At 44.8% G+C, this 19,403-nt stretch overlaps 1 protein-coding gene across 4 annotated transcripts in view; it reads right to left on the reverse strand.

The window, feature by feature from the left end:
- Positions 1 to 19,403, reverse strand: part of SPEN (spen family transcriptional repressor) — a 56,539-nt gene that overhangs the window by 11,572 nt on the left and 25,564 nt on the right. For 3 of the 4 annotated variants that reach the window (XM_031613311.2, XM_031613309.2, XM_090123240.1), the window contains exons 4-10: positions 11,517 to 11,677; positions 9,524 to 9,724; positions 8,555 to 8,706; positions 6,157 to 6,282; positions 5,477 to 5,590; positions 4,210 to 4,323; positions 2,527 to 2,627 (exon numbers count right to left, since the gene is read on the reverse strand). In XM_031613311.2, coding sequence (XP_031469171.2) covers positions 2,527 to 2,627; positions 4,210 to 4,323; positions 5,477 to 5,590; positions 6,157 to 6,282; positions 8,555 to 8,706; positions 9,524 to 9,724; positions 11,517 to 11,677 — 969 coding nt within the window. The remainder of the gene's footprint in view (positions 1 to 2,526; positions 2,628 to 4,209; positions 4,324 to 5,476; positions 5,591 to 6,156; positions 6,283 to 8,554; positions 8,707 to 9,523; positions 9,725 to 11,516; positions 11,678 to 19,403) is intronic. The other variant, XM_031613312.2, reaches the window with a different exon arrangement.

Here is a 19,403-nt window from a genome sequence, read left to right on the forward strand (position 1 = left end):
AAGAGCAGGCAAATTCTTAGGAAGCACTCAGCAAAGTCAAGAATTAGCATCTTGATAACCCTCAACTGCAAAACGAAGCAATTCCTAACAGTGAATGTGACTGTTTGGCAGAGGGGTAGAATGCAGGGATGGTACAGAGCTCATGTTCCTATTCTCCACCATTACGGAGTGTTTTGCACACTCTATTTCATGTACAGTAACTTAGCTTCACAGTCTGTGTTTTATTCTGAAAGTTAGTAGCTTCCACGTTGTAAGAAATATACAAAATAATAATAATTAAATAATAATAACAAAAGACACAGGGCTTAACATGGAAGACAAAAACCCAACCACCTCACTCTGCAAGCAACAATGGATGCTGTGAAAGCCAGCTGTAGGTAAACACATAGGAAGAAGGAAGTTGCCATGTTTGTTAACTTTCCATTTTAATCAACAAATACAAAACCAGACACAAAATGCACCATTTGTATTCAGTAACAATTTACTAAGAGGAAGAGATAGAGAGACTGGCTACTCCACACACCAAAGCAGTCCCATCCATTTCTAAATAATTTATGAACCATTAGGATGCTCGAGGATAAATGGCCTTTCTCCTGCAGCACACACTGCTCCACCTGCACTCTGCCCCAAAGTCATCACTCCTTCAGAGCTTTAACAGCAACAAACCTTAGGCAGCTTTGAACAGTTGTGATATTACACAATTCAACCTCACACAACAGTATTTCAGAGACAACCCAGCCTCCAGCCTCCTACTCAAGAAATCCCATTTATAATTTCACAGACTGCAGAACTGGATATGCTCATGTTCATGTGGGTCTCTTGAGGGTGAAACACCACACAGTGTGGTTTTGTAATGGTTGTAAAGAAAGCTTCCAGATTTTTTGAAGCAGTCTGGTTTTGCAAAGATCTGAGATTAATGATGCACTGACCTGGTGAGATTATTCCCTATGTTGTATCAATGCAACTTCTCTGAAGTTAAAAAACACATTTTGGTTTGAGTTCTATTTAGACTGAGTACAATTAAAACCTAAGGAAATCTGGCTGGTGCAATTCTCAGCAACATTGCCAGAGACACTGAAGTGCCAGGAGGAGCCTGGGAGACCAGAAGATGCAGAATTACAAGACACACTGCAGAGCTCGTTCAATCACTCCATGATTCATCACTCCGAAGTATCTAGTAATGACAATGTGAACGTAACGACAGAAATGGAAAAACAAGTCTAACATGTACCCAACTATCAAGTTGTTCCAGGAATAAATGTGCAGCTCACAATTATTTCACACTGAAGACAAGCCCAAGCTGACTTCTGTGCATTAAAAGACATCTGAAAATGCGCTACTCTTTCCTCAGTTTGGTGTAGCTCAGAGAAAATGACTACTGACTTCTTGCTGGCGCATCGCAACATCTGGCAAGGACCAGAGAATGAATGTACTTATTTCCATTATGCAAATCCTGATTGCCAATTTCTAAACTCTCTCCACTTTTACATCTGGCAATTCTGGATGCATGTTAGTCCAATCTATTTTGCTGTTAAAAAAAAAATAAAATAGATTTATATAGCAGACAGGTGCAATCAAAGCCCAAGTCACGCTGAGCTTATTCATAGGTAGAACCCCAACAATGTAGCCAGCATCTGAAGGTAACAAAAATGCACCCACACAAAAACAACACGTTCTGTTTTTCAGCCTTCACCGCTGTCACTAGTAATAAAAACACTGATGTTCCATTCAGTCACCACAGGGGGAGAAAAAAGAACAAAATGAGAGTGCTTCTGTGCAAGGCTGCTTTCAGCCAGGGCATACAAATAAAAATGGCTCTTCTGAGGCAGGACAAGATTTTGCAACCTACACAAAATGAAACCAACATGACAGATGCTGTAGATGGACATCAACACAGAATACATTTTTCATATGAAAAAAAAAAAAGCATCCTTGCTCATTTTTATAGTTTTATCGAGTTAATGAACTAACCTCTTGACAAGGGGTAGGTACTTTGTTCAAGAGATGAGCAGCAGTAGCTGATCAGACTATATGCAAACAACTGTTATAATCTAATTACACCTGAGGGTTAAGGCATTACAGATAAACTAGTCTCTGTATTCTTAGGAAACAACGAATGACTCATAACTGTGTCCTGGTGACCCATCACCATAACCTGAATACTAAATATACACCATGCAGATAGCTGAAGCCTCCACCTTACATATGAGTTTTAGTAACTGTCTACATCTACTTCAGATGTGTGATATCCTGTCTACCTTAACGCACAGCTTAAGCTCAGCCACCAAAATTTGCTGGGGATTTTTTGTGTGGGTGGGTTTTTTCTGAGGGGGGAGGCTTTATGTTTTAAAATTGATAAGGTAGAAGATGATAAAAACATGCTAAAATGTTTTTAATGAAAGTTTAAAAGGATAAAGTTGGTAAGAACAAAACCCAGTGTTTAAAACTTGGCCTGAAGAAAGTTTAATTGCACTGAATACGATACTGAAGAAGTAAGAAACAATAATAATCTCATTAGATACTTGCCTTCTTTCTGCCAGCATTTCATAGAAGTCTCTGATATCTTGACCTGTTTTCTCCATGGAATGATAAAACGCCAACTGACTTTCTCGATTTGCAAAATCCACCTGAAAAATAAAAGGTTAATCACATTCAGTATGAGAAACAACCCATTTTAACATTGCTTCAAGTCTGCTGGGGAATCTGAGCATGGGAGCTGAACTGAAAATGGGGATTATCCTATTTAACAATAAGAAAGCCAAGTGCTTCTTGGGACTGGCCGACCTTACACATCCCCAGGAGGAAAAGACCTTTCTCTCTCAACTCAGTGTTGCTGTGTGGATCTGTGTGACCACTTCCTTGCTGGGGTTTTAGGTGCAAGACCAGAAGCACATGAGAGCTTCTGTTCAGTAAGCCAGCAAGAAAAAGCACATTATTCTCATGGTATTGATGCTTCCAATGCTGCATCTCCATTTAAAATTCCAAAGTGCCTTATATCTCCACATGGTCAGTATTATTCTCTTCAGACTCCACATTATTTGCCTGGGTTTATACACCAAGGCAACAGTGGGGATGGGAAAGGAACCAAAAATTGCAGCTCCCTACTCTAGCTGCTTCAAGATTGTCTGTTTTCTAGCTAAGTGTGCGAATATTAAGAAGCCAATGGCAGAACTGATGCCAAAAATTAATAATTAAAATGGATTTAATGAATTGTATAGCACATTAACAATTATTTTTTTTTTAAACAATCTTGAGGGTTTGTTTTTTTCCTAAATCTGCCTGGACTTTTGTATAACCACACCAGTGGAGCAGATATACAGACACTAAGGGCATTGCTTAATCCAGGGTCGCTAAGGAGCAAGACCCACAGACCCATGATAGGAAACTTCTGAATGGACATGTATTTTATTCTGTACGAAGGCCACTTACATTCAACCACCACATTTAGAAACTGAAGTACATCCAACTCCTAACCCCAAGGGGTATGAAGTTGCTAGGTTAACGTACCAGATGAGAGACCATGCTTGAAATCATCACCCACTCTTTAGGAGAGAAGAAAGGAGGAGGAAGAAGGTGATTCAGAGGGTGGCTAACACCTCACATCCCATTTAGTGGCACTGATGGGACACTGAGAACAGTTTTTACCATATTCACCCAAATCCAAAATGGCTCTGCAGATGCTAAGTGCTGCTCCAGGAAAAAAAGTACTCTCCATCCATTCTTTTTTAGAGGAGTTTTTAGGTTTTTCCCCGCTGCGAAGAGGAGCAGATGGCAGGTTTGGCCAGGCTTCCTCAAGGAGCAGGCTGTGACACTGTGGGCCGGGGCACTGACACGCAGCAGCCACATGGCAGCGCTCTGTCACCCCGTGCAGCTGCAGCCCCCAGCTTGGACTTTTCTAACATTAAAGCAAATCTCGCCTTGGATTCGGGTAAATAAGGCAGTAACACGGACACCAACACTCAGGAGCTTAGAGAGACAAGTTCAGCAAAACAAACGGCAGGACACTGGAAAAGGCTCTGCAGGTAACAGTTTGAGATACCCTAACAGCTTGATAAGCCGAGTGTGAAAAATAGTTTAAGCCTTAGGTAAATGGGACATGCTTGTCCCACTAAGAGTCCTTCTGACTGGCAGTCTGCAATGCCAGCGTTCAAGGGGTAAGGCCTAAACACAATTTGTTTCTGCTTTTGTTTTGGAGGTCATTCTGCACACCTTAATTTTATTCCCACCGATTTTCCTCCCCTTGGTCTCTTTTACAGCTGCTTGTGCATATTCAATCTCATTGTAGAGAACCAGGGCCATGCCTTTTAAGCGGTCAAACACCACCTGTAAAAAACAAAAAAACAAAACAAAAACCAAATAAGAGCCTCATCCACAGGACTTAACGTCAGTCCCAACAAAATCCTAAGTCATGAGGATACCAGTAAGAAAATGATTTTTAGCAAAGTAAATTTCCATTCTTTTCTGATGAGGCATAAATCGTAATGAAGAGACAATAAAAGCACACGGGACTGCTTTGAATTGTGGATCTTGTGGCTTGAGGTATATTATGCCTTTATTTTGTTTTTCTGTATTTTACTTTTTTTTTTTTTCTTTGGTGACTGAGTTTTGTAGTTGCACTTGGTTTACTTCGAGTTTTTCAAAAAATTTCCAATATGTCTTAGGGGGGAAAAAAGGTAAAGGGAACATTTAAATCACAAAATGGAAACAGTTTTTGTTATGACAGTCTGCAGTACCACTCAGTTGCTAAACACCCAGTTTCCAAATATCAGCTTCCTTCAGCAACACAGACTTATTATTCAAGCAACGACAACTACAATAAAGAATGTCAAAGCTGCAACACAAATCCACAGAGTTCCTTAAGGAGGCAAGACCCCGATATCCTGAGAAGATGTGCATGCACAGCTTCACTTTAAGCACATCGATGTCCACCAGAAGGACAGGGACAACTCACATGCTTAAGGTGAAGCATGTGCACAGATCTCGCTCATGGAGGGGCTGGGTGATGTGCCACTGCTGTGGGACATGTTCCACAGTCACTGCCTTTCTTCTTTTCCTTCACGTGCTTTTGTGACTGTCCTAACTGCATTTCAGAAGTCAGTTTTTGGTCTAATGAAAAAACGCAGTCATATCTATTCATGTAATTAGCATGCGTAAGTGTAACTACTTGATTAGGTTGCTATTCCTACGGTGTGAGCAGCCTAAAGAAATTTTGCTGGGCTGAGGCTGTACTGCACAAGAGCTACACACGGGTTCCAATACTCGTTATCTCGGCTCACTCCAAACACCAGCAGCAACTGCTCTATGGATCAGATGGACGAGATGCAAAGCTAGAAGAGCCCTGTCAGCCAAATTACACTCCAGAGAGAATTTCTCTATCGGAGCTATAAAGCCCTGGACAGCCGGGGTTGAAAGGACAGGATGTGAAGAAAGGAAGACAGTAACAACTTCAAACCATACACCAAAGCCTCCCACCTACCTTCACCACAGGCCCGTATCGGCAGAAATGTCGAGTTAAATACTGATCCGTAACGTTTGTAGAAAGACCATCTAACCACACGCAGTTTGTAGGCATGCTCTTTCCAAAACCCAGCTGAACACAAAAGGGCAAAACGTCCATCAGTACACTTCACAAGCATTAAACTCACCGAACAGAGCATGCCTAATTAAGAGTCATTTGAAAAAAGCTAGGCGTTTGTATGGGTTTTCTAAAATTAGCATCTTGCACAGGTGCAAGCAAGACAAAAAATCAAACAGCAATTAATGAAAATAATTCTGCATGCTTAAACAAATACAGTGTTTGACAACATTTGTTTCTTGTGCAATCTGAATGCTTCTGGAAGGTGACAGATTGATGGCTCTGGGGACTCACAGCCTCCGTTTATCGTCTGTACCAGGGCAGCTCCCCAGCTCTGCCTTCAAGGGGCAAACCAAAGAATGGCAGTTTCCAGGTCTGCTCCATGCTGGGCCTCTTTGCTCAGGCAGCCAGCAAAAATGATGATTAACCCCAATACTGGTGCTGAAAACATTGCACTCTAATCTGGTCTCTGCATTAAAAAAATTCTCACTTGCATGGCCTAAGTTGATCCAAAATATCCTAAAATGCTGCAAACCACAGTAAGCAGGAGAAGGATACCATCCATGGGAACGTTTCTTTACCTTGAGCCGGTTGTTTCCAAGATATTCCCCATCCATCTTCTTAATTGCTTTACAGACACTTGCAATATCACAGTATTGCAGGAATGCATACTGAGGAACACCATTCACTTTCTTAATGTCAATATCCTAGGGAGAAAAAGGAAATGACAGTCAGCAACAGGCTGAAAAGGATATTCAACAATGTAACGGGATCTAAATGGACTTCTGATACTCACAATCATTGTTTAATTAATGCTTCTTTCACAGAGAGGATTTAAACATTAGTAGATAGTTGAAAACTTTGCTGTTCTGCTGTATCTCATTCACTGATAAAACCAAATCCTTACTGACACAGGAAGAGTTCTTTATAATGCAGATTCGAAATTCAACCCCAGAGAAGCCAGCCTGACCTGACCAACAAACAGCAGCTTTGCTTTGCTAATATTATGTCAAGAAGAGACAACACCAAGAATTGTCTAAATTTCTGCTTGCAAAGGCTTGAGAGAAAACAGCCTGCTCCGATCCCCACTTCTGAGCCAAAAGCCACACAGGGTTTCTCCTCCAAATAAACCTGATTCATCCTGTTCCTAGAGGCAGAGAGGGGTGCTGGACACATCTCCCCAACCAGCCTGGCATTGATGTGACAGACAAAAAAGACCCCAAATTTCTATCACTGCTGATATTTAACCTTAAGCCACCACGAGCCCATTCAAAAGCAGATGCAGACACAAGAAAGCAATGGAAGTCTAATTAAGGCTCATTTTAATTGATTTAAAAATAAAAGCAGCAAGCTTGCAGCTGACATTTGGTTAACATTCAAGCTCGGCGCTCATACTAGCAAATGTACCAGAAGCCTCTGAACAAACTCATGATGTTATGATTCATTCCAAGCTGAAAATAGAAGGTGGAGTGCTGGAGTTTATTTGTTTAAATCGCAGAAGCTTCCTTTGTGCACTGCATGCCAATGCCACAGCACGAGTTGAAGCACAAATGTTCCAACATTTGTCCAGTCAGGACAGACTGATTTTGTAGTTAATAAATGTAGGGGCAAGGCAGCAGTCTGAAATGGTCTCACCTAAGAAATTTTCAGCTGGGAAAACAGAAGGGAACAGAGAGATTTACACAACTATTGGAATTCTATAGCCATGACCTAATGATTTAAGTGGAATGCTAATTGAGGACTACATTTCCAAGTGTCTGAAGCAGCTATATATAACTATTGCATATAACTATTGCAACTGTGGCAAATTATACCTGACCACTCATTCTGGGCAAGCAATTTCTTCTGGCAGGCAAATAAAACACCATCATTTTGCTCATTATCCAATGGAAAGATTATAAAGCTGATCCCTTTTGCATCTGAGCTTGTAAGTTTTCATGGAAATTCAGCAAGGCAGCACTGCTGCTGAATTCTGACCAATTAATAATGTTGACAATACAGCACTGTTTCACAGAAAATCCAATTTACAAGACAGTGCAGCATTAGTGATAAGCATCTTTATCGGGACAGCTCAGCTGGTATAACACTAGAAAAGGGTTGAAGCCACAGGCACTGTGAGAATTCATAAATCAGCACCAATTTCAAGAGGTAGGATGCGCAAGAGCTGCCAGCCGTAATAAAATGTACATTTTGTGTTTGTCCACAACACACACAGAAGCATGCTGTCCCTTCCTTTCACTGATACCTCAACAGCTACAGCAGTATTCCAGCAGCCACAGCCTCCAAAGAATTGTGCAGTGAGCATACAGAATAAACTGTAAGTGCAGAAGCTCAGATTCAACTAATTATAATCACTGTAATTTTCTGGCAAATCTCTCATAAATGCAGTATTGATATGACTTGGTGGCATAAGGAGAGGAGAGGGGAATGATTGCTGCTTTACCTCATGCAGATCAGCCTGCTCAGCCAAAAACCCAAATCCCACATGTGTCATCACTACCCCATCTGTTCAGTGCCTCCTCTGCCCTATTGTCAGGGAACAGACTGCCATAGCTGATGGCTACTGCCACATGCAGCAGCTCAACACTTTGTTTCAGACATGAATAGGAAATGCAGACTTCACAGAGTGGTACTGATTAAATACGAAAGCAGCTCTAGGAGTATTTAAATCCCAACTATTCGACTGTGCTCTTCTGCAAAAAAATTCTGGGCTGGCAGAAGGTACATTTCTTACAAACACTCCCAAGACTGTTTCCACTGCTAAATTATCTCCTCAACACACATGTGCTAAGATTTCACTCAAAATGCAAAGAAAAGCTTTCAGGTACATTTCAGCAAGATGAATGACTCAGATTATTATAGAAAGACTGAATTATCTGTTATCAGCAGCATGATGTTCCATCACTCGCAGCATTTTATAGGTCTGTACAGAAAGAATGGGCAGTAATACCCTACAGAGCAGATAAAGAATTCACATACCACTATGCCACCAAAGCGCTGAAAGATGTTGCGAAGGTCATGATAGGTGGTTGTCTTCTCCAGGTTGCCAATGAAGAGAGTTCTTGTTGCTTTTGGGTGAAACTCATCTATCCTTTCATCCAAAGGACGAAATTCATTCTCACTTTCTGTTTCTAGAAGCAGAAGAGTGAGAAATTTTTAACAGATCAGAGTGTTTTTCATGTGGGTTTGGTTCACACTGATTTGTTTGTTCAAGTCTACTTCCTGACAAGCAGATATGATCTGAATGAGACTAACCAATGTCTTTAACAAAAATACAGCTTGTGAACTGCCCTCTTTAGGTGCAATTCAAAACATCACACCATTGGGTGAGCACTATAGAATGGGAGCATCCTCAGATGGAGAACTGCTCCATTCTGTATTTGCTTCCCTAGAAACTTAATTCTTTTACAAATATTAATGTCTGTCAAGAATTTAAATGAGGCTTCATCGCACTTGGGGAACAGCATATGGAAAAAGTTGATTTTCACAAGTTTATTTTTAAACAAACAATTGAAGTACAGTGTGAAATCGACGTGCTCAATGCCACAGCTTTCACTGATTAGTCATTCACACTACGCTGCCTAAGCCGTTATTAGCTGTTTTAATTAAAAGCTGAAAAAAGGTGGCTGTGGGACTCTGTTCTATGCTTACACCACACTACTGGCTCCTGCTCCACTGAGATATGGAAGACCTGATTGCTCCTCCCAGCAGCAGCAGATCCCACTGTTTGAGAGGATGGCAGCTTTCCTTCTCTGAGGTTTAAGACTGAAATTCTCTCCCTGTTTGACCTACAGTATCCACTCTCCTAGCTCTGGAATTTATTCTGGCCTATTTCCCAGTTTCTTAAAACTACATTTCTTCAGGAAAGCGGTTTTAAGATTTCTTATTTCTACAGTGCCTCAGCAGTGACTATGCCCAGGGCAGCAACACGTCCGGCACAGGCCTCACCTGGTCCTATCCAAGCTGTCACTTCAATCTGCATGCCAAAGAAAAGCTTTCCTTTGGAGGCATTCAGTGCTTTTTCCTGGTCCTCCTGCTGTCGGAAGAACACCAGTCCATACCGTTCCTCAGAGGCCCCATGAATCTGCACCGACGTCACCTTCCCATACTTCTTGAATTCATGGAAAAGTCCATCTTTAAGGCTTGTATCTAAACCAACAGACACGTGTCAGCAGCACGAACACACATTTTGTAACAACTTGGGAGAACATTAAGAAATCTAATACTCTTTCTGAAATATGACTCAGCACTCAGTGCTGCAATAGAAAACCTTAAGTTCTTGTATTCTTGCATTACACAAACAAGAAGCTGAGGCATGGTGAGGATTAACAGCCAAAGCTGCCCACCAGTTCTAAGCGAAACACTGGAGATGCTTCAAATCTAACCCTGAAAATCCAAATCATTGTTTCTAAGCACCAGCTCCAGTAGCTGTGGCGATGGGACATGCTGGGTTTCTCACAGATGGTCACTAATTAAGCAATTTTCCCACCATTGCACCAGAGCTGAGACAGAAGCCGTGAGAGAACCCTGTCTGCAGGGGCAGCACTCAGCTGCCTCGTGGAAGGCACCATCCTGCTGTCCCTTACAGCCTGTCTCATTCAGCACACACATCTCTGCTCCTACAGGAAGGCTCTGGGCCACAGAGGGTGTTCTCTCAGCACTCTGTGCTGCTCCCCTGGGCAGCATCCATTTTCTGCTCTAAATGAGGCAGGGCTTTGGGGGACAAACCTCATACGCTGCCACTTCATAACATCTATGGCACTAGAAGCCTGATCAAAGCTGTCCTGAACTTTTATCCTGCATCCCTTCCTCGCAGGCTAATCTTTCTACCCATTCCTGTCCAGTCTTTGTTACAATTCCATTTAAATAACTTTCTTCCATCTTCCTTGCTCACAGCAATAAATGCAGGGCATTTTTAAGACCTGCAGCCAAAGCTAGAATGCATTTTTCTTCCTGAGGTGAAAAAAATGCACACCTCTGACAAAACCACAGCCCTGTACCCAATGTCAGTTTGGATGTCCGAAGCATGGAAGTACTTCTCTGCCAACAAAACGCCTTCAGAAACTGTTAAGCAACACTTGAAGTGTTCTTTAACTGCATCAGAATGAAACTGTGCTGAGGCAGACAGCAAATGGAATAGAATTGTGGAAATTTCTGTCTCAACAGCTTCAGTTTGGCGATGCTGAAAGAATCTGAGGGGAAAGCACTGCTCAACTTTTATCATAACCACAGCTTTCTTTCATGGATGCATAACATTAAATTCCTGGCCCAAGTTATAAAAGCCACAGTGGGACTGCTCCTTTGGCCAAAGAATCATAGAATGGCCTGGGTTGCAAAGGAGCACAATGCTCATCCAGTTCCAACCCCCTGCTGTGTGCAGGTCGCCAACCAGCAGCCCAGGCTGCCCAGAGCCACATCCAGCCTGGCCTTGAATGCCTGCAGGGATGGGGCATCCACAGCCTCCTTGGGCAACCTGTTCCAGTGCCTCACCACCCTCTGGGTGAAACAATTCCTCCTAATATCCAACCTAAACCTCCCCTGTCTCAGTTTAAAACCATTCCCCCTTGTCCTATCACTATCCACCCTCATACTTAGAATTTATACAGGGGAAAGTTCTAATGTACATAAATCCCACACATTTCCATCTCTAGCAGAATAACAATGAAATCTCTTCAGTGTAGCACCAAAACTTAATGCTTTTCATATGTAACCTGCAAGCTGTCTTGCATTATGATGGCAGCATACAAACTAAGTATGAACCAAGTTTCATACAAGGTGGTTCATCAAACGACACATTTTTCCATTCAACAGTGAAGTTCAAAAAGGTATTTAACACCAAGGATGCAGAATAAAAATTATTTAACCATTCAATAATCCACCCTTACTTCTTTTTTTCCCTTTTTCTGGAACACTGAAGAAACACTTCTGCACATGACCGTACCTGTCGAGCGCACTGGAAGATTTTGGACTTTGATCCCAAAACTTTTCCTGGGTTCATCTTTCTCCAGAGATGGAAGCAGCTGGGATGCAGGCGCAGGGACTGCTGTGGACTGCACTGAGCGTGCCGGCGACTCGTCACTCGAACTGCTGCTGGAGTCACTGCTGCAAAAGGCACAAGGGGAACAGTCAGAAGGACAGTGGGGATGGAATTAGAAAAACCTTGCCTGAGCTATGGTGGGTTTCTGGTTAGCTCTCAGAGCTGACTTTGCTCTTGGAGCATGCTGGCGGTCAGTGGCAGCATGCAGCTGTTTGGGACTGTGCTGACATCAAACCATGGGGACGGGGCTCTCCTGAAACCTTCTTAATTTCCTCACCTGGGGCAGAACAGCTGCTCCCAGCACATGTGGGAGCTCAGAGATGCTCCACAACCACCCTACAGAACCCCCAGAGGTGAAGGCTAAGGAAGTGGAATATGGGTAAAATGTCAGATGGATCCTGTTGTGCTCCAGGACAACAGGAGAGACAGAATGACAGAGCTTATCAGCCTGGGCACAGCATGCGAATGATGGCAAAACACACAGGGCACATCACAGAATCCCCCACAGCACAACAAGAAATCCACTGCCAAGTGATGGGCAGCCCCTTAATGCCTCCCAAGGCCCCACATCTCCCAGGGATGGATCCCAGAACCATAGGATATCCCGAGCTGCAAAGGACCCACAGCTATCACCTTTGCAGAGAACATGAAATGTAGAGAATAACGTGACTGCAGCCTGCCCAGTGGGGACACGTCAGCTTCTTCAGTGGCTGGTTTCTTCCCGGAGGCACAAGGGCTTCTAATACTGCTAAAAATAATTGTGTCTGACATAACCCTGGAGAGGCTCCATTACACAAGCGACTTTCTAAAAAATTCCGCTGGAATTTCAATTCAGTGAGCGCTGGGAGGAGGATCTGCCACGTACAGAAATAACAGCCACGCTTTGAAGTTCACTGCTTTTCACATTTGTCTCTGTATCGTGTTAGAAATGAGAAACAAGCTCATCTTTTCTGGATCTGACATTATTTCACAGGTTTTCTGCATTCCCTCTTCACATTAAACCATCTGACTTCGTATCATATCATAGAATGGCCTGGGTTGAAAAGGAGCACAGTGCTCATCCAGTTCCAACCCCCTGCTGTGTGCAGGTCGGCAACCAGCAGCCCAGGCTGCCCAGAGCCACATCCAGCCTGGCCTTGAATGCCTGCAGGGATGGGGCATCCACAGCCTCCTTGGGCAACCTGTTCCACTGCATTTTCTCTTCCTTTTTTCCCAGGGAAATGGTTTTGTGTTCCCGACCATTTTAACCATCTGATGCAGAGACCTGTCCCACCACGCTCTGCACTTCTGTGGCTGTGCACTTTGCTTCTCCGTCAGCATGGAGCAAAATGGGCAGCAGGGATGCTTTGAAAACGCAAACATCACCAGAGGTTAAAGGGGGAGAGTCTGAAAATAATTTCCAAACTGAGAGCAGCCCCACGTGCTGTGCCATACCCTGGGGAAGTGAAAATAGACATCAGGGCTGCAGCGAAACTCTGCCTCTTTGCACGTCTTTGCTTGGTACCACCAGCCAAACATTTCAAATATCCGCCTTTGCTGAGAGATTGTATCTTTGAAGCAAGTGGTAGAGCTGGATTTCTATCTGAGTGGTGCTTTAAGATGGGAATGGGATATTTTTAGCATTTAAGAAGAACAAGCTGTTAGAATGGCAGCACACCTCCGTGGGTAACGCGGTGAGACATCCGAGCAGCAGAGCACAGCCGTGTCCAAACCCTGCACCGAATGGGATGAATCACACAGCACAGCTCTGATTTTTACCTAAGGGGGCTCTGGGAAAGGGGGAACGCGCTGCTAACTCCTACTGCATGCATGGAGCTTTAGGGATGTGTGTCCCAAAGCAAATGGAGGCTTTGAGGCGTTCCAGGAAAAAAACACGCTTTCTCTATTCAGTTTTCAGGGAGGAAAAAAATGGCAGCAGGAACAATTCCCCTTTCTTTCAGGAGAGGCTTGTCCCTTTTCCAACTGAAGAAACATGGATATAATCATTCAAGAGCTTAAGCCAAAGGTTTTCTGCTGTGTGAATGGGAGATTGATGGAAGAGTTAATTACAGCTGCTGTGTCATGAAGTTACAGCCACAGCAGAATCAAAACAAGCATGTGACAGTGAGCTGTAGGAAGTCTCAACCGGAACAACAGAACGCTTTCACACAAAGCTAAAACATGGATGCTGCATGCGGATAGGTTCCCAGCATACTGCTAATATGGCTGCTTTTTTCCTTGTATTTGGAAAATAACCACCCTTAGCTGGGACCATCCCGAAGGAACAGCTTAGTGCCTGCCCTCGGCTGTTCCCTGCCTGGCACGCAGCCTCCTCCCAGCACGGGGAAACCTGCTCCTCAACGTCCATGTAAACTCAGCCGAGCAGAATGCCAGCACAACTAATCTCCTGAGCTGTCACAACACACACGTCTCACATAGAGGCAGCCTGCGCTGGGAATTTGCTTTTTTAAACATCTCAGGCTTACAGCTTCATTTGCCTTTTAGGAGGTTTGCTTGTGACGTATGCTCATTTGGGAAGAGGCAGCTTTCAGACGCTCGCTCATCGAGCTCAGATCTGCACGGAGCTTTGCAACGAGTTCTGCTGCAGCTTTTATCCTGGCCTGACACAAAACAGGGTTTTGATTTTGCTGTTAGCAAAACCGGATGAAAATGGGGGCTGTAAGGAGATGGCTCTTTCAGGAGGCAGACGTGGAGCCTTCCTCTCCCACACGCTCTCTGCTCCAAGCATAATTTATGAGCCCTTTTAAAACATTAATCCAATTGTCTACAGGGTTTTACAAGCACTCAGGATGCCTGTATTCTTACTCACGGTATTTATCTCTGCATCTATTTTCTAATAATCACAATAAACCTAACAGCAACCCAGTGCTCTGTCTGCATCCATGTGGGCACAGTCCTCACCGTGCACAGAACTGGGGTTCAGAGCACAAAAGTGAGCCTGAGCAGCCTGGTTCTCAGCACACAGATGTTGCTTTTCTCATTTGTAACTGCAGAGATGACGCTCCGGGTCCTGGCACATGCAGCACACCTCTCACTCCCACTGAAATACACCTCGTTTTCAACTAATTGCATTTTGCAGTTCTAACGAATGATGAAGTTGTGTGCTATTTATGTATGATAAATGAAAGCTCCCAAGCGAAGCACACAAAGGCAGCCGCTCTCTTTGTTCCCAGCACAGCCGAGATAAAAGCGGGCTCCGAGGCAGCCCATGTGAAAGGATCCCTGCTGCTGAGCTGAATCAAGGGATCCCACAGCCCGCTTTACCCTCCTGCAGTTCTAAAATGTGGGACGGCTGTCATTTCTGAGCACTGATTTGAGAAGTGTGAGTCAGCTGTAGTGCAGTGGGCAGGAAGCAGGGAGGCCACGGTGCAAAATAAAGCATTAGTGTTAATGTGTGCAGCAGGCAGCTGAACGTCAGCTTTGGGGACAAAAGGCAACAAAGCCAGCCCTCATGGCCAGGGTGAGTTAGAAGGCAAGTGCCTAAAATTGTCTGAGGGGGAAACGTATGCAAAATTTCAGCAGGAAAAGGTAAAAATTAGGTGAGTTTTTTTGTAAGTTTCCTTCAAAAAAATGTGTAAGCGGACCTGGAAAACAATCCAGAGCTGTTCAAAGCCATTTTTTTGTTTCTGCCAGGATGAACCAGAACCAGGAGCCCTGCCTGGGTGAGCCATGATTCAACACCCTGCCAAAATCACCTCCTAGCAGCAATGATCTGCTCAGAACAGGGAGCCCTGCCCCACCAGCAGGCTGCTCACAGCCCATGGCAGCAGCACAGCCCAGGAAACCCACATTTAACACAGAGAAATCTGTGAATGGAAATAGCACAGGAACTCTTTTTTCTCGTCCCTCCCTCTTCAGATCCCACCTCTGCCACAGGAGATGATCTGCATGCAGAGAGCATGGCCTGTGCTGATCCAGAAGACACAAACCCTCGTGGTGTTATTTTATTGCCTATGGGCTCCAGACACAAGATGTGATTTCTTGGGCGTAACGATGTCAGCTCAAACAGCAGCAGAGGAATGGCCAACAGAGCCTGGGTGCAAAAATCATTGTTTGGAAAAGCAGACCTGGTTATTGGTGGCCAACAATCTGCAAAAGCTATCGTGGTCACCATGAAAAACATGAGAAAACGTGTCACGTTTTGACTACGCAGCAAAGGAGCTTGCCCTTGGAAATGCCTTATTTTCTGATACAGGTTTATTTTAAGCTGCTATTTCTGCCTTAAAGCACTGCACCAAACTAAAAACGTGTTTAACCAGGATTCCTTTCATCCTCAACACATGCTGAAGTCCCAAACCACCCCAAAGGACACACGTTATCAACAGCAACTAATGGCCTCCCACAAAACTCAAAGTCCCTTGCCTTTGTAAATAAGTTGGAACAAGCAGGTTACTCAGAGATATTCAGACTTTGTCTTCTTTTGTGTCAGCGTGCTCAAAACACTTTTGCTAAAGCTAAATTCCACCTGAAAACCTTTTTTAATCCAACATTCTCAGCACTCACCCACTGTGCACACGGGGCTCCAGCTGGAAACTGGGAGCAAGGCCACCAACAACCAACCCTCTGCCTCCCTAAAAGCAAGCCAAAGCAGATCTCTTTAAGCATCCTCCCAGGGAACAGAGCACCCATCAGTGCCTGCCCCGTAGCAAAGCTCAGACACCACTTAGAGGATCCACATGGCTGTCCTGCTGCATTTATGGGCCTCCATGGGAAGCCAGAGCTCTGAGCATCCCTTCCTCACGGCTGGTGCACATTCTACCACCACTGACCCACAGCCCTGCAGGTTGTTTGGTGCACAGCCTGTGTGACACGAGGCCATGTCAGCATGCGTGCACAACAAAACCATTTCTCAGCTTTGTGGAAATGAACAGAGGCGTGGGGTTTTCCCCTGCTGCAAGGAGTTACTGAGCCTGAGTAAAAGGCATCAGAAAAGCGAGTCAGACATCCCAAGTTTGTTTGCATTGAGTTAACAAGCCATTACCATGCTCTGCAGACTGCAGGCCTGCAGCTGGGCGGGCTCAGCCCACACACATACCACAGCGAGCCCAAACCCTCCTTTTCCATTTCATAACAACCTTTTCCATTTTAATATCAACACATGAGCTGCCTGGCATGTGAGGGTGGAGAAAGCCAGAGCAGAGCTACACCAAATAGTGCCTCTGTGTCATTGCTCTGTGCCTGCAGCCTGCCTCATGGTACCTCCAGCCTGTGTTGGGAGGCAGTGATTGCACCACACTCCTGGCATCGTGTCAAGCTGATGAAAACTTGCCACCCAGGGAACTTTGGTCTGTGCATGTCACCCTCAGAACTATTTAACAACACACAGCTATGAGAAAACAATCTACCGAGAGGGGGAAAAAAAAAACAACAACCAACCTGCTACATGTAAGCAGAAAACAGTTGTGAAAAAACAGAGCTCAGCAGATAACAGAAGTATTTACTGCTCCAAGAAAGGTCATTACAAACTGCAGACAAATGAAATCAGGACGACCTCCTTTAATCAACTTTTTCTGCCTTACCACGCCCAGAAAGGAGACTTAAGCAATCTCCTGCTGGGCTGGAATCCTAAATTGAAAGAAATAAAATGATGTTTAAAGGCCATGGGAAAGTAGCACAGCCACGACAACCCTGGATGTGTTAGCCAGCCAGCTCACACAGGCTGTTGGAAGGGCTTTTTCAGCCTTGGACCAGTACACTTTTAAGGTACGGTTCCTGTGTTTTTAACCCAATTCAAGTGTCTGGACATTAAGGTTACAATACCATTTCCAGGATGGGCCATAGAACATTTACTCTGCATTAATCCACGTCTGGCTGAGAGCAGTGCCCAGCGCAGCGCCAGCACCACTCCCTGACCTCATCCCTCTGGGCTGTCGGGGTGAACTTTGTACGAGCAAGAAGAAAACAGCTAACCTGGAAAACACACACTGGTTACGGGCCCAGCAGCAGCTCGCCGAGGCCAGGAGGTGCAGCCCTGTGCTGGGACGGGGCCACCTGGAGGTGCTGCCCACCCACCTGCTGCATTCAGGTCCCCCGGGGACAACGCACTGCGCCGCTGCCAAAACAAAAGTCCTGAGAGGCAGAGGAAAGGCAAAACACTGCAGCAATGAGCTGGGGAGGCTGAAGCCAGAGAGGCCTCGAGGGTGAAGTGCAGAACAGCTCCGTGCCGTCACGTTCCCACGATTCAGCTTCCACCAGTGTGAACCAGAGCAGCTTTCCCTTCCAGATCTGGGAACGTCCCCGTGCTGCTGCGTGCTGCCTGTGATCACAGCTGCTTTTACAGACGTCAGCGGGGCAGGGCTCGCTGCTGCAGCCTGCACAGTCTGCAGGAAAAATCTCTCCTCAACCTTCTGGCCAGAATTACCGTCAGGCTGTTAAAGTAAACAACTTTTGCCAGCTATCTACAGACGATCTAAATGAATATGTTGCAACCCCACCTGGGAGAGAATGAAATGAGCTAGGTGCATCTTCACAGCCCTGCACTGCAGATGGAGGGCACGGGTTTTGCCCTAGGTTGTGCAGTGATCACCCAGGCAGCAGGCTGAGGCTCATGGCAGGCCAGAGCTTTCCAAAACACTGAGCAAAAGATATGATAAGGTGGTTTCCTGAACGGCGGCTGCAATGCTTTCGTGAAGGCACCTAAAAAGGACTTTAAGAGAAACCTACCCTGAGTACAACCAGGGTATCAAAGTGCCATTGAAAGTGCAACCACGGCCTCCATTCATTTGCTGGGATTTGGGGTTGTTTGGAAATCGTGCACCCTCTCTTATCAACAAACAGAATTGTTCTGCTGATGGGAGCTGCAGTGAAAGCTGAGCCAAGACACACAGCTGATAAACACTGCTGCTTCAGTAAAACTGGGAGTATGCAGAGCTTAATATAGAAATTCCATTTCTGACGGGTAACACTGTGCATGTTTGGTACTTCTAAAAATGGCCACCATTGTCCCAGGGGTGAGAATGGACAAAGCAACGTTATTGCTCAATCAGAAATAAGGATGTGTGCTGAGGGTGGTTTGGAAACAAGTTCTATTGCCCGACACCTCATCTAGCTTGTTAAAGAAATGCCAGCTACATCAAAGGCTGACTCGTCTCCCAGGCTTCTTTATTTTACCCTGTTTTACACCAACCACAGCAGCTGGAGCAGAGGGTGAGTGCTGTCCTCCTGCACAGGGCTACTGCAAAAGGAAGGCATGGGAAAACCATGTCGCTCCTGTGATTGCAGGAGGTGCACGACAGAAAAGAGAAGACGTGTGATGAGTTGTATGCTGAGGATTAATTTGTCGTTTGAAAATGCAAAGAACAGATGGATCTCTTGGCTAGGACTATATTTGGAAATGACTTCACTTGCTGCCCACGTGCAAATAAAAATAAAACTAAAAGTAGAACTTTCAGTGAAATTTCTCATGAATAGAAAACACTTAAGCCACAGAAGTTGAAACAAAACAAAACACAGTCTCTGGAACAGGTAACGTGCTACAGTATAGTATCATGTCATAGCAAAAACGTGTCCTTCTATCTATTAAGCAACCACACAGAGTTATGCCAGACTTAAACATCCACAAACCAAACGCAGCATCACATGCTGGAGCAGCCCTTGAGTTCCTCTCTGAGACAACATCTGACAGTCCCCTACTGCAAATTCTGTCAGCAGTATTTGCTGTGATGCAGTGATTAAACATCAGCGTGGCTGGGAGCCCCAGGACACACACAGCACTTCTCTGTGACCATCTATCAAGAAGCAATCCCGCTCCCCTTCCCCAAAAAGCCCAGCAGTGCCATCCCCCCATGGGGC

The sequence above is a fragment of the Phasianus colchicus genome, chromosome 22 (genome assembly GCF_987193195.1).
Source record: "Phasianus colchicus chromosome 22, bPhaCol1.hap1.1, whole genome shotgun sequence".
In the NCBI taxonomy this organism is placed as follows: domain Eukaryota; kingdom Metazoa; phylum Chordata; class Aves; order Galliformes; family Phasianidae; genus Phasianus; species Phasianus colchicus.